Below are 15,152 nucleotides of genomic sequence, written 5' to 3' on the forward strand. Positions count from 1 at the left end.
TGTTAGGGCTGACTAGAGAGTTTTAAAAAGTTTCTCGACATGATTGAGATCAATTTATTTATTTCCCACTTAGGTTAGTAAAAAAGACATGTGTAGAGATCTGTGTTAATTGGATCCTTATGAACAGGCACTGGGGGAAGCTGCTCAACTGGCCTGTCAGTTAATTCAGTCCCTGAACTTGGGTCTCTAAATATTGATGGTCAATTTGCAAGCTAATTCAAGGTAAGAAGATCAGGAAAAGAAAAAGAGAACTGTTGTCCCAGGGATATTGCCAATCCTGTCTCTAGAAGATCAGTCTTCTAGAATGGATGCTCAACTGATTGTCTATGCCTTTGTCAGAAACTTTCCTATAGGGGTAAAATGAGAGGGAAGCTTTGAGCTTGCCCAGGAGGTAAAATGAGCCACAACCAGCCTTCTTGCCTATGAGGATAGTGCCGTCTTAGACGATGACAACGACCTGTTGAGCACGGAAACTAGGGACTAAGGCTGACTAAAGTGAGCAAAGGAAGAAGGAAAGGGGGAAATGGGACAAAGACTGAGCTGTGTTTTTTTAAGGCCTCATTCTCTCTCAGCTAGTGAAGGGGAGATGAGCACCATCAGTGATTGAACTGCAGGCTGATGTGGTAGAAGGAAAGTGAGCAAATTAATTCAGTTATTTTGACAGCAGCTAATGTGCAAGTCTGGGTTTGAGCTCAAGTCTGTTCCTTTTGCCTTGGTGTATTCATGCTCACTGCAACATGTCATGTTAATAATCCATGTAGAAAAGATGCACCATGCCCACGTCCTATAAAACTCAGTTTCTAGGAAAAATGATCACATGATTAATGATCACTTACTATACATCCCATTGGTGGATTCCTCATTCCTCGTCTGCCCTCCCAACTATATCTCATGAATTAGATACATGCCTGTTTTCGAATCCTGCAAGATGCTCCAGGTTGAAAGGACTATAGAAATGAGTTCCCCAATGTTTGAGATAGGTGCCCAAAACATGTCTCTTGCTTTGGCAATTCAACCTGTGTTTGGAAGGTGGAAATCCTTGGGAACAACACATAAGAAATCTCACCAACCTAGCCCATCCAGAGTGCAGAGAAGGATCAAATGGACTGCCCACAGCATTGTCCAGTGATCCTCAAAGGAATGAAAAGCAAGGATGACCACAAGACCTCATAAAAATACATCTCCATCTCCTTGTGCTGGGCTTCTTTTCTTCTCTCCCTCATGGTGGTTTGCTTTTAACCCCTTCCATTCCAGAGGGACTCTCTACCTTTAGCTCACCACTATAAAACCTTTCTCTCTTGAGTTCCATCTGTTACTCTCAAGGGTCCCCCTCATGTCTTCCCCTTCCCTGGGGCTTCCCAGGTGGCTCAAATGGTAAAGAATCTGCCTGCATTGCAGGAGACCCATGACTTCCCATTGCACTGTATCCTAAACTAAATACTTGGTTATTAGTTCTTATAATAATAAATATTATTTTAAAATAATATTTTATATATTAATATTTTTAATATAAGATGATATTGGTATTGTCTGGAGACAGCTTTTGTAGCACAAGGTGAGGGTGGCTCTTGGTAACACATATGTGTCTCTTAAAGTGGGTTTCCACCAATACCCAAAGAGTTAAAAGTGACCAGAATGAAGAAGAAATGCTTGACAACATATCAATTTAATGGAGATCCAAAACTTTCAAAAGAAACAACCAGAACTCAGCTGCTGGGAGAGGTGAGACTTGCCACAGGATAGATTTCTTGGGTCTCATTATCAAACCTCTACATAGAGAACCATGTCCTGTACTCACAGCCTTCCTGGAATAAGTTGGAGTCTCCAACAAACTATAGTGCCTTTGTGAGCTCATCTCTAGTCTGTGATGAAAAAAATCAAACATAAGTGAAGCATCAAAGTTCAGAAGCATTGGGCAACAGAAATGGCCTCAGCTGGTCCCTCATTTGGACCTCACATTTATGCTCTTCTTCCCCTTCTCTGCTTCCTCCCTACCCCACCTCTGGTGGCTTCCTGCCTGGTGCCGCTCATTTCACTTCTGCCCCTCCATATGATCCTTTCCCCATCCTTGTCCCTTGGTGGGCTGTGGCTAAGTGTGTCTTGAGCTCTGTGCTAAGCTGTAAGGCTTCTCCCTGTGTTTTCAGTCTCTCCCAGATTCCCTTTGCCCAGCTCAATCCTCCCTTCTTCTCTGCAGCTTAGTCCTTGTTTCTTCTTGCCGGCGTCTCCAGGCAGCAATGATGGCTTCATCATCCATTTCCTCCTCCTCCTCCCTGTCAGTGCTTCTCCAATACCGGGACTGCCGCCCTGAAGCAAACCTCCCTTCTTCTTTCTTTTCCATCCTCGCTTTCTCTCCCTCCTCTTCAGATCTCATGAAACTCTGGGTGAATTTCCTCTTGGCTCCAAATTCAGAAAAGTCTGACTTGGATGACTCTTCCACATCTTCCCAGTCCCTGGATCTGGCCCCATTTGGACGCCGTGGTTCTGGGGACTCTTCTCCTTCAGAGGGCTCGGGGGTCCGGCGGAAAAAGTAGGGCTCCGGGCTTTCCTCCCGGGAGCTTGAGGTCTCACTAAACATGGACCTGGAGAATGTGTGCATCTCTCTGCCTTCCCTGGTGGAGGAAGCAGAGAACCGTGAAGTGCTTTTTACCGAGTTGCTATTGGTCTCGTCGTAGGAGGAGGTGTCCTGCTCCTCTGACCGGGATTTGGAGAACTTGTAACTGGAAGACTTAGACTCTGTCTCCCGAATCAGGGAAGATCTGGTGCACTTTTCCCTGGAGCTTCCAGACCAATCACTTTGGGGAGATTTTTCCTCTGTCCTGAGGCCACTGAGCCACTTATTAATACTGTTATCCTTCTCTCTGCCAGCTCTGCTGCCACTTCCGTAGCCATCAGAGACAGCCAGGGAGGAGAAGGTGTCTGTTTCGGGTTTCTGGGAATTACTGCGGGAAGAATACCGGAAGCTCCCTATGGCGCTGTCAGTGTCCTCATCCCTATCACCCACGTCATCATCCTCATCCTCATCTTCCTTGACCTTCTTCTTCTTGAAAAGGGAGCTGCGTTTGTTGTCGGAGGCCAGCTTCTCCATTTTGTACTCGGACATCTTCTCTCTCAGCTCTGTTTGCATCTCCTTCTCCTTCCGGCCAAGCTCCTTTAGGTCAATATTGTCAGCAAAGAGGCTATAGATAGGCTTGCTGGTCCCCTTCACTTTGCTCCCAGTACCTTCAGCTCTTGCACTCATGGTATGGGAGGACAACACAGACTGGGTCTCAGAGCTGGGTCTTGCCTGGCTTTGAGGCAGCAGGCAGCCACCCAGGGCAGAGCTGCTCTGTCCACTGAGCATGGAGACTTGGTCATCCCCTAGGCAGCTGCCTGCTGGTGCTGCCTTCATGCTTACAACGGACAGTGGGCGGGGCGACAACAGCATTTCATTTTGCTTCTGGGCGAGAGTTTCACTGACTACGTTGGCAATCCAGTTCTGTATGCTGGCAATGGAGATTGTGTCTCCAGGCCCCACATGCAGGTTAGGTAGAGGTGTGGTGGGGGTGGAAGCCAAGCATCCGCCTACTTTGCTTAGGGCCTGAGAGGGATGGGAGCTGTGGCTCTGGGCGCTGAGCACAGATGCTGTGTCCCCATCAGCGCTGACTGAGGGGGCTGCCGACCAGAATGCAGACAGGGGGATGCTCCCACTGGCAGCTGAGCTATCTGCCTCCCAGCTTCCCATTGACTGGCTCTCCTCCAGTGTCTGCCTGCTTCTCTCCAGCAGCTCCAGCCTCCGCTGCCGCTTCTTGACCAAGGCTAAGTCATCTCCCTTGCTGAGCTCCACCACCTCCTCCTTGTTCTCACTGCCCACCTTCTTTTGGTGTTTCAGCTTCCAGGCCTGGTAGGCAGACAGATTGACATCAGAGAGGTTTTTCTTCTCCCCCTCCACCTCCTCCGCACCTTGCTCACTGCTGCCATCTCCTGCCTCTGAGTCCTTCTTGTGAAATCCAAACTGGATTCTCTTGATCTTCCACCTTTCCAGGGCGGTGAGTTTGTCCTTGTTTCTGCTGCAGAAGTTATAGAAGGAGCTGGCCTCGGAGGCCACACTCTCCTCGTCATCCTCCCGCGCCCTGCTCCCCACCTCCGAGCTGGCGTCCACCTCCTCTCTCTTGTTCCTGGAGTGGTACTTTCGGGAAGCCTCCTTCTCAATCTCCTGCAGCCTCTGGTCCCACATGTCCCAGGTGCTCTCCGTGGACATGGAGTCAGAGCGGCGTCTCCCACCTCGGTTCTGGCTGCTCATCTGCAGCTGCTGCTTCAGGACCCGGATGTCATGGCTGCTCACACTCTCGGAGGTGCTGCTCTCACTCAGCGTGTGCCTCCTTCTTCTCCTCACGAAGGAGCTGCCATTGCTCTCCTCTTCCTCTTCCTCCTCCCTATTCCACCTCCGGTGCCCTTCTGCCTGGTACCTCTCATTTCGGCTTTGCCACTCCCGGATGATTCGCTCCACATCCTCATCCTCGGGCTCCTCACCTTGACGAGAGGAGGCTGAGAACCTGTCGTCCTCGCCCTGCAGGACCTTGCCCGTGGGGAGGCTCTGCCCCTTTTTCCACGCCTCGTAGAGCCTCTCCTCCTCCTCCTCATCGATAAGGGTGAGGGGCTTGGAGGCCTGGCTGGCCCTCCCCAAGGAGGAGGTACTCAGGTGACTGGCAGCGTCGTCCTCCTCCTCCACGGTGAGGGTGTGCACTCTGGCTGCCACCGTGCTCCCGGCGTCCTCGCCCTCCTCCACTGCCTCCTCCCCACACTCCCTGCTGAAGTCCTCTTCGCGCTCCTCCATCAGCTTCTCGTTGAGCTCGCGGAGCTGCTTCAGGAAGCCGTCGTTGGGGTAGATGGCCCGCTTCTTGCGCACAGTCATCAAGGCCTCCAGGACGGCCATGTTGTGGAAGATCATCAGGTAGGCTACTACCAGCACAGCCGAACGGCTGACGCCCATTTCACTGCTGACCAGGACTTTCCCTGTGAAGAAAACACAGCAGATGGTGATGGAACAGCAATAGTTTGGCTGTTGTTGTTGTTTTAAGTTTTGATGTGCTGGATTTAGTATGTTTCCTTTGCCTCTCATATTCATCCATGCTCAAGTCACATTAGGGACAAGCATCATTGTCCCCATATTACAGAAGTCAGAGCAGTGAGGCTACCCTGTGCTTGTGGAAACATTTTCTGAACATGTACAAGGATTGGGGAGTGGGTGGGGAAAAAAGGATCTAACCACTGTCCCCACTTCTGAAACACTGAGTGCAATTTTGTGCTGTGCTGTGCTTAGTTGCTCAGTCGTGCCCAACTGTTTGCAACCCCATGGACTTTAGCCGGCCAGGCTCCTCTGTCCATGGGGATTCTCCAGCCAAGAAGACTGGAGTGGGTTGCAGGAGTGCATTTCTACTTTCCACCAACCTGAGCATTAGAAGGAGGAAAAATAAAAGAATATGGGTAATGGGGAAGGAAGTAGAAAACGAACAAGGCTAAGATGAATGAATCAGAAAGAAGTAGAATCTCAGTGTTGGAAAGGACCACGAGTCATTTGAGAATTCCCTTTACAACATCCTTGATCCTGGACAATCCATCTTTCAGAATCTGCCGGATAGTTTCAGTGATAGAGAGCTCAGTATCTTGGACAGACAGAATACAACACATCTTTCACTCCATATTTAGGTCATTCTAATTTTCTGAAAATTCATTCCCATGTTAGGGCAAAGGATAACTCTCTGTAACAAGCATTCAGTACTCCTACTCTGACATACTAGGGTAAATAATAAATATATGAATTAGGTCTTTAATACAAAAATTTTAAAGAAAATCACTATTATATTCTTCACTGAAGTTTTTTTTTTTTTTTCCTTTTCCTGTCTAGTCTGGATCTTTCAATCATTAGACAAACACTTTTCCACGTTTCATTACTATATGATCTGGATTTAGTATGTTTCCTTTGCTCTCATATTCATCCATGCTCAAGTCACATTAGGGACAAGCATCATTGTCCCCATATTACAGAAGTCAGAGCAGTGAGGCTACCCTGTGCTTGTGGAAACATTTTCTGAACAAGTACAAGGATTGGGGAGTGGATACTCTCTTCAGGTCAAACTTGGATTTATTAGCTTTATTCCAAAGGAATTTGTGTCAGTGTGGAACAAGATATTTCAGGTTTGGAATGACCCAAATGGAGTGGAGTGGGCCCCTCATTACTCTTGTTCTAGGCACTGGGCTTTCACTGATGCCATCTGAGCCTGCAATGTGGGTGGATATGTCATACAATGAACTCAAATGATTGTTTATATCAACTGAAACCTGTAAAGCCTTCTAAAACTGCTATTAAGTCATGTCTCTCTTTTCTTGTAGCATTCTTAAAGCATAAGGATAGTTGTATAAATTCCTATGAATGCTTTTGGTAAATATAGCCTGTTCTTATAGCCTAACAGAAGCTTTTGCAAGTCTCAACTTTACCATTCAATACATTAGTGATTCCCCAACCTCCCCCTCTACCTTGCCTCCTTCATAAAAATGACAAACATGCCTTCTATGCCTTTGTTCTAGTAACTGTTTAAAATGCACATTGGGATCACTAGAGATCTCCTTCCAGACTGTCATCAATCTGTTTTCCAGCAGTCTTCAGGGATATTTATTAAATCATTCAGGAGTCCTATCTTACAATATGGGATGGGGGTGGCTTTTATTATTATATCTTTGCATCAGTTAAGGCTATGTCTTTGTCTTATAGCAGGTCAGAGACCCAGGCAAGACTTGAGGGCACCTGAGATCCAATAATGCTGAAAGGCCAATTACCAAGGGCCAGCAGTCACTAGGGGTAGGTAAGCAAGCCACTAAAGAATCAAGGCCTTACAAATAGCTGAGAAAAAAAGTGAAAGGCAAAGGAGAAAATGAAAGATATACCCATCTGAATGCAAAGTGCCAAAGAATAGCAAGGAGACATAAGAAAGCCTTCTTGAGTGAACAAAGGAAAAGAAACAGAGGAAAACAACAGAATGAGAAAGACTAGAGAGAAGGCAATGGCACCCCACTCCAGTACTCTTGCCTGGAAAATCCCATGGACGGAGGAGCCTGGTAGGCTGAAGTCCATGGGGTCGCTGAGAGTCAGACACGACTGAGCAACTTCACTTTCACTTTCATGCATTGGAGAAGGAAATGGCAACCCACTCCAGTGTTCTTGCCTGGAGAATCCCAGGAACGGGGGAGCCCGGTGGGCTGCCCTCTATGGGGTCGCACAGAGTCGGACACGACTGAAGTGACCTAGTAGCAGCAGCAGCAGAGGTCTTTTCAAGAAATTAGAGATACCAGGGGAACATTTCATGCAAAGATGGGCACAAAGAAGGATAGAAATGGTATGAACCTAACAGAAGCAGAAGATATTAAGAAGAGGTGGTAAGAATACAGAGAAGAACTGTACAAAAAAGGTCTTAATGACCCAGATAACCACAATGGTGTGGTCACTCAACCAGAGCCAGACATCCTGGAGTAGAGTATGAAGTCAAGTGAGCCTTAGGAAGCATTACTAAGAACAAAGCTAGAGGAGGTGATGGAATTCCAGCTGAGCTATGTCAAATCCTAAAATAGGATGATGCTGTTAAGTGCTGCATGCTATATGTCAGCAAATTTGGAAAACTCAGCAGTGGCCACAGGACTAGAAAAGATCAGTTTTCATTCCAATCCCAAAGAAGGTCAGTGCCAGAGGATGGTCAAACTACTGCACATTTACACTCATTTCACATGCTAGCGAGGTAATGCTCAAAATCCTTCAAGCTAGGCTTCAATGGGTCATGGTGGAGAGTTCTGACAAAGTGTGGTCCACTGGAGAAAGGAATGGCAAACCACTTCACTATTCTTGCCTTGAGAACCCCAAAAAGAGTATGAAAAGGCAAAAAGATAGGACACTGATAAATGAACTCCCCAGGTCAGTAGGTGCCCAATATGCTACTGTAGGTCAGTGGAGAAATAACGCCAGAAGAATGAAGAGATGGAGCCAAAGCAAAAACAACACCCAGTTGTGGTTGTGACTGGTGGTGGAGGTAAAGTCCGATGCTGCAAAGAGCAATATTGCATAGGAACCTGGAATGTTAGGTCCATGAATCAAGGCAAATTGGAAGTGGTCAAACAGGAGATGGCAAGAGTGAACATCGACATTTTAGGAATCAGTGAACTAAAATGGATGTGAATTTAACTCAGATGACCATTATATCTACTACTGTGGGCAAGAATACCTTAGAAGAAATGGAGTGGCCATGATAGTCAACAAAAGAGTCCAAAATACAGTACTTAGATGCAATCTCAAAAATGAAAGAATGATCTCTGTTCATTTCCAAGGCAAACCATTCAATATCACAGTAATCCAATTCTATGCGCCAACCAGTAATGCTGAAGAAGCTGAAGTTGAATGGTTCTATGAAGATCTATAAGACCTTCTAGAACTAACACTCAAAAAAAGATGTCCTTTTCATTATAGGGGACTGGAATGCAAAAGTAGGAAGTCAAGAAACACCTGGAGTAACAGACAAATTTGGCCTTGGGGTACAGAATGACGCAGGGCAAAGGCTAATGGAGTTTTGCCAAGAGAACACACTGGTCATAGCAAACACCCTCTTCCAACAACACAAGAGAAGACTCTACACATGGACATCACCAGACGGTCAACACCGAAATCAGATTGATTATGTTCTTTGCGCCAAAAATGGAGAAGGTCTATACTGTCAGCAAAAACAAGACTGAGAGCTGACTGTGGCACAGACCATAAATTCCTTATTGCCAAATTCAGACTTAAATTGAAGAAAGTAGGGAAAACCACTAGAACATTCAGGTATGACCTGAATCACTTCCCTTATGATTATACAGAGAAAGTGACAGATTCAAGGGATCAGATCTGATAGAGTGCCTATGGACAGAGGTTAGTGACATTGTACAGGAGACAGGGATCAAGACCATCCCCAGAGAAAAGAAATGCAAAAAGGCAAAATGCTTGTCTCAGGAGGCCTTACAAATAGCTGTGACTAGAAGAGAATCAAAAGGCAAAGGAGAAAAGGAAAGATATACCCATTTGAATGCAGAGTTCCAAAGAATAGCAAGGAGATAAGAAAGCCTTCCTCAGCAATCAATGCAAAGAAATAGAGGAGAATAATAGAATAGGAAAGTCTAGTGATCTTTTCAAGAAAATTAGAGATACTAAGGGAACATTTCATGCAAAAATGGGCACAATAAAGGACAGAAATGGTATGAACCTAATAGAAGCAGAAGATATTCAGAAGAGGTGGCAAGAATACACAGAAGAACTGTACAAAAAAGATCTTCATGACCCAGATAATCACGATGGTGTGATCACTCACACACCCAGAGCCAGAAATCCTGGAATGCGAAGTCAACTGAGCCTTAGAAAGCATCACTACGAACAAAGCTAGTGGAGATGATGGAATTCAAGTTGAGCTATTTCAAATCCTAAAAGATGATGCTGTGAAAGTGCTGCACACAATATGTCAGCAAATTTGGAAAACTCAGCAGTGGCCACAGGACTGGAAAAGGTCAGGTTTCATTCCAATCCCAAAGAAAGGCAATGCCAAAGAATGCTCAGACTACAACACAATTGCACTCATCTCACACACTAGTAAAGGAATGCTCAAAATTCTCCAAGCCAGGCTCCAGCAGTACGTGAACTCTGAAATTCCAGTAGTTCAAGCTGGATTTAGAAAAGGCAGAGGAACCAGAGATCAAATTGCCAACATCCACTGGATCATCGAAAAAGCAAGAGAGTTCCAGAAAGACATCTACTTCTGCTTTTTTGACTATGCCAAAGCCTTTGACTGTGTGGACCACAACAAACTCTGGAAAATTCTTAAAGAGATGGGAATACCAGACCACTTTACCTGCCTCTTGAGAAATCTGTATGCAGGTCAGGAAGCAACAGTTAGAACTGGACATGGAACAATGGACTGGTTCCAAATCAGGAAAGGAGAACATCAAGGCTGTATATTGTCACCCTGCTTATTTAAATTTATATGCAGAGTACATCATGAGAAACACTGGGCTGGATGAAGCACAAGCTGGAATCAAGATTGCTGGGAGAAATATCAATAACCTCAGATATGCAGATGACACCACTTTTAAGGGAGAAAGCAAAGAAGAACTAAAGAGCCTCTTGATGAAAGTGAAAGAGGAGAGTGAAAAAGCTGGCTTAAAACTCAACATTCAGAAAACTAAGATCATGGCATCTGGTCCCATCACGTCATGGCAAATAGATGGGGAAACAGTGGAAATAGTGACAGACCTTATTTTGGGGGACTCCAAAATCACTGCAGATGGTGACTGTAGCCATGAAATTAAAAGACACTTACTCCTTGGAGGAGAAGTTATGACCAACCTAGACAGCATATCAAAAAGCAGAGACATTACTTTGGCAAAAAGATCTGTCTAGTCAAAGCTATGCTTTTTCCAGTAGTCATGTACGGATGTGAGAGTTGGACTATGAAGAAAGCTGAGTATCAAGGAATTGATGCTTTTGAACTGTGGTGTTGGAGAAGACTCTTGAGAGTCCCTTGGACTGCAAGGAGATGCAACCAGTCCATCCTAAAGGAAATCAGTCCTGAATATTCATTGGAAGGACTGATGCTGAAGCTGAAACTCCAATACTTTGACCACCTGCCCTGAAGGACTAACTCATTTGCAAAGACCCTGATGCTGGGAAAGATTGAAGGCAGGAGGAGAAGGGAATGGCAGAGGATGAGATGGTTGGATGGCATCACCGACTCAATGGACATGAGTTTGAGTGAACTCCAGTAGTTGGTGATGGACAGGGAGGCCTGGTGTGCTGCAGTCCATGGGGTTGCAAAGCGTCGGACATGACTGAGTGACTGAACTGAACTGAGGCTTCAACAGTATGTGAACTGAGATCTTCCAGATGTACAAGCTGGATTTAGAAAAGGCAGTGGAACCAAAGGTCAAATTGCCAACATCCATTGGATCATAGAAAAAGCAAGGGAGTTCCAGAAAAGCATCTACTTTTGCTTTATTGACTATACTAAAGCCTATGACTATGTTTTTTGTTCTGTCACTCAGTCATGTCCAGCTCTTTGTGATCCCATAATCTGTAGCACATCAGGCTTCCCTTTTCCTCACCATTTCCTTGAGTTTGGTCAAACTCATGTCCATTGAGTCAGTTATGCCATCCAACCATTTGTCCTCTCTTGTTACCTTCTCCTCCTGCCTTCAACCTTTCCTAGCCACAGTGTCTTTTCCAAGGAGTCAGCTCTTTGTATCAACTGTGGAAAATTCTTAAAAAGATGGGAATACCAGACCACCTTACCTGTCTCCTGAGAAACCTGTATGTAGGTCAAGAAGCAACAGTAAGAAACAGACATGGAACTAACTGGTTCCAAATTGGGAAAGGAGTATGTCAAGGCTGTATATTGCTACCCTGTTTATTCAACTTATACGCAGAGTACATCATACAAAATGCCGGGCTGGATGAACACAAGTTGGAATCAGGATTGCTGGGAGAAATATCAATAACCTAAGATGTGCAGATGACCAGCCTAATGGCAGAAATTGAAGAGAAACTGAAGAGCATCTCAATGAAGGTGAAAGAAGAGAGTGAAAAAGCTGACTTAAAACTCAACATTCAAACAACTAAGATCATGGCATTAGGTCCCATCACTTCATGACAAATAGATGAGGAAAAAATGTAAACAGAGACAGACTTTATCTTCTTGGGCTCCAAAATCATTGTAGATGGTGACTACAGCCATGAAATTAAAGCTTGTTCCTTGGAAAGAAAGCTATGATGAACCTAGACAGCACACTAAAAAGCAGAGACATTGCTTTGCCAATAAAGGTCCATATAGTCAAAGCTATGTTTTTCCCAGTAGTCATGTACGGATATAAGAGTTGGACCATAAAAAAGACTGAGTGCTGAAGAATTGATGCTTTCCAACTATGGTGCTGGAGAAGACTCTTGAGAGTCCCTTGGACTGCAAGGGAATCAAACCAGTCAATGCTAAAGGCAATCAACCCTGAATATTCATTGGAAGGACTGATGCGAAAGCTAAAGCTCCAATACTTTGGCCACCTGATGCAAAGAGCCATTGGTAAAGAACCTGATGCTGGGAAATATTGGAAGCAAATGGAGAAGGGGCAGTAGAGGATGAGATGGTTAGATAGCATGACCAACTCAATGGTCATGAATTTGAGTGAACTCTGGGAAATAGTAAAGGACAGAGGAACCTGGCTGTGCTGCAGTCCATGTGGTCACAGAGTCAGTGAAGACTGAGCTACTGAACTTAACTGAAAGAATCAAGGCCACTAAAAAAGCATCTACAGATTCAACGTCTTATCCCCTTCCTCTTCCAGCTCAGGGCTCAGCTGTCACTTTTAACTGGCAAACTAGGCAGCAGTTTACTACTGTGAATACCGAAGACTCACTCCATTTTTTTGGAGGTGGTTACTAGGCCAGCTCAGTTCAAGACACTTCAGGACACAAACCAATAGGCTTCCTCATAAGGGGATCAAATATTGAATACAATTAGACTCAGTCTCGTAGAGCCTAGGTTGCCATCCATGCTTTGTCATATTATGTTCCTTGCACCTGGGATTCCTCTGAGGAGCCTCAGGGGCTGCCTCAGGGACAAGGGAAAGGCTGGGTGGGTCAGACTCAGGGGTCCCCACCCAATTCACCCAGAGCAGCAGAAGGATTTTCTATTTTCTTAGGCCACACTAAGGTATAGTTTGTGCCTGATATCAACTTCAGGGGGTGCCTTTCATTTTGAAGTGGAAGTAGATTTGTTTGGTTGTGATGAAAACTCTCCAGCAGTAAAATGGCTTGAGGAAGGAAGTCTTTTTCTAAAATTTGAAGTCATCATTTTGATCAATAGAGGGGCTGATTTTGGGGGTGTTGGGGCTCAGTCTTGAGGTACACATTTCTAGGCAGTCAGTGTAGAACAACTGGGGATCATTAATCTTAAACCCATATGTCTGGTCCATGGTAAAATGGTCAGAGGGCATGAAAAAGGGTGGTGACTTAATCCAAGGATCAAGAGAAGCCATGGAATGAAGTTTCTCAGTCGTGTCCGACTCTTTGCGACCCCGTGGACTCTAGTCTACGAGGCTCCTCTGTCCATGGGATTCTCCAGACAAGAATACTGGAGTAGGTTGCCATTTCCTTCTCCAGGGCATCTTCCCAATCCAGGGATCGAACCTGGGTCTCCCGCATTTCAGGCAGCGCTTTAATCTCTGAGCCACCAGGGAAGCCCCCAAGAGAAGCCATAAAGGTGTTAAGTATCTTGACCTTTAAATTGATTGGTTAGAAATAATGTGATTTAAGGAAGGATATAAAAACTGCTGTAAGTCCCACCTTGGGGGGACTCTTTACCCCCTCTCAGTGTCTATGCTGAGAGCTTTATACTTTCCTCCTCTTTAATGAATTCTATTCTCTTGAATGTTTGCATGTTCATGGATTCCATTCTTTTGCTCTGCAGACAAGAACTCGGATTCACATCTCAGTCTGTCTAGATGTGCTTAAAAATTTGAAGAGTACTGCTAGTGGAGAGAGCCCTGGACTTGAGTAAGGCTGGGTTCAAGTTCTCTCACATGATCAGTATGCCTTTGTATGGCAGGAGTTTGTGTTGTATCCTCTCAGTTCACAATCCTCTTTTCCCTCAGAACTTTCTTCTCTCTCTGCATTTCAGGAAAATGAAAAGTACTTGCCCAGAGGTCAACCCTCCTTGTCACTGTGGATAGAATTCAGGGTAGACAAAGGACCAGAGTCTGACAACTTCTCTCTCCAGGGAATGTGGAAATGGAACTGAGGAAGAAAATCAGCAGTTATTGCCAGGCCTGTGGAGGGCCATGCTCTCGATGTAGAGAGAAAGAGGAAATGGAACCAAGAGTCCTGAGGTTGTCCAGTCCTTGTTCTAGACCATCCTGAGGCCACATTCCTGTCTCTGGATTTCTTCTTGTCTTGTTATAGTTAATGCCTTTGCTGCTTGTTAAGTAGTTTGAAATGGTTTCCACTTACTAGCAACCAGTGCAGTTCAGTTCAGTTCAGTCACTCAGTCATGTCCGACTTTTTGCGACCCCATGAATCGCAGCACGCCAGGCCTCCCTGTCCATCACCAACTCCTGGAGTTCACTCAGACTCACGTCCATCGAGTCAGTGATGCCATCCAGCCATCTCATTCTCTGTCGTCCCCTTCTCCTCCTGCCTGCAATCCCTCCCCTTACTAGCAACCAAGGGGATCTTAATTATTACATGGTTTCAGTCATTTAGGGGCTTCCCTGATAGCTCAGTTGGTAAAGAATCCCCCTGCAATGCAGGAGACCCCAGTTGGACTCCTGGGTCGGGAAGATCCGCTGGAGAAGGGATAGGCTACTGAATCCAATATTCTAGCCTGGAGAATTCCATGGACTGTATAGTCCATGGGGTTGCAAACATTCGGAGATGACTGAGTGACTTTCACTTTCAGTCACTTAAGCGTCCATGAGTCGGGATTTCACCATCTGTAAAAGGTAAATAACATGTTCTCAAGGGGTCACTGTGATTATTAGGTAAAAGGCCCAGCACCAGGAGTATATTTCATTTTCCTCCTGGTCCTAGAGTGGAGAAAATCACAGAAACTAAGGTCCAGGAGGTTAATTCCAGGTCTGCTGGGAGGTAGGAACTACCCACAAAAGCAGCAACCACTGTAAAGGATGTTGTCCTTTCCCCGGCTTGCAGGGGTGCTGAGACAAGGGAGTGGGAAGCTGAAGTTCACAGTAGCAAGGGAAGGGGGGATGGTCCGCAGGACACACAGGCCAAGCAGGAGATGGGGACCACCTGGCTGACCCACGGTCTAGGCTGGCTCCAGCTCAGCTGCCACACTGGCAGGAAGGCCCGATGCACCACTGTGGGTGGGACGGGGGAGCTGGGGGTGCAGAACCAGCCCTGGAGGGAGTGCTACTGCCTCTCTTTCCCCGAGACGGGACACTCCCTGCTCCAGCCACAGCAGCCCCTGAAGGTCCACGCCACCACCCTTGGGCAGCTTCTTGCGATTCTGGGCATACGTTTCCACTGTGCGAACTACCTCTCTCACCCGGGATGCTGCGTGAGTCTGTGCTTCCCTTGCTCTGCCAAGAAGTTGGTGGATAGCACC

General features: G+C 46.0%; 1 protein-coding gene across 2 annotated transcripts in view; it reads right to left on the reverse strand.

Moving 5' to 3' along the window:
• Positions 1-1,647: 1,647 nt before the first annotated feature.
• The window catches only part of STYXL2 (serine/threonine/tyrosine interacting like 2), a 67,588-nt gene continuing 54,083 nt past the window's right edge, over positions 1,648-15,152 (reverse strand). For both annotated transcript variants that reach the window (XM_019986465.2, XM_019986470.2), the window contains exon 6: positions 1,648-4,992. In XM_019986465.2, the coding sequence (XP_019842024.2) occupies positions 2,171-4,992 (2,822 nt within the window). In that variant the 3' untranslated portion in view covers positions 1,648-2,170. The remainder of the gene's footprint in view (positions 4,993-15,152) is intronic.

The sequence above is a fragment of the Bos indicus genome, chromosome 3, assembly GCF_029378745.1.
Source record: "Bos indicus isolate NIAB-ARS_2022 breed Sahiwal x Tharparkar chromosome 3, NIAB-ARS_B.indTharparkar_mat_pri_1.0, whole genome shotgun sequence".
Taxonomy (NCBI): Eukaryota; Metazoa; Chordata; class Mammalia; order Artiodactyla; family Bovidae; genus Bos; species Bos indicus.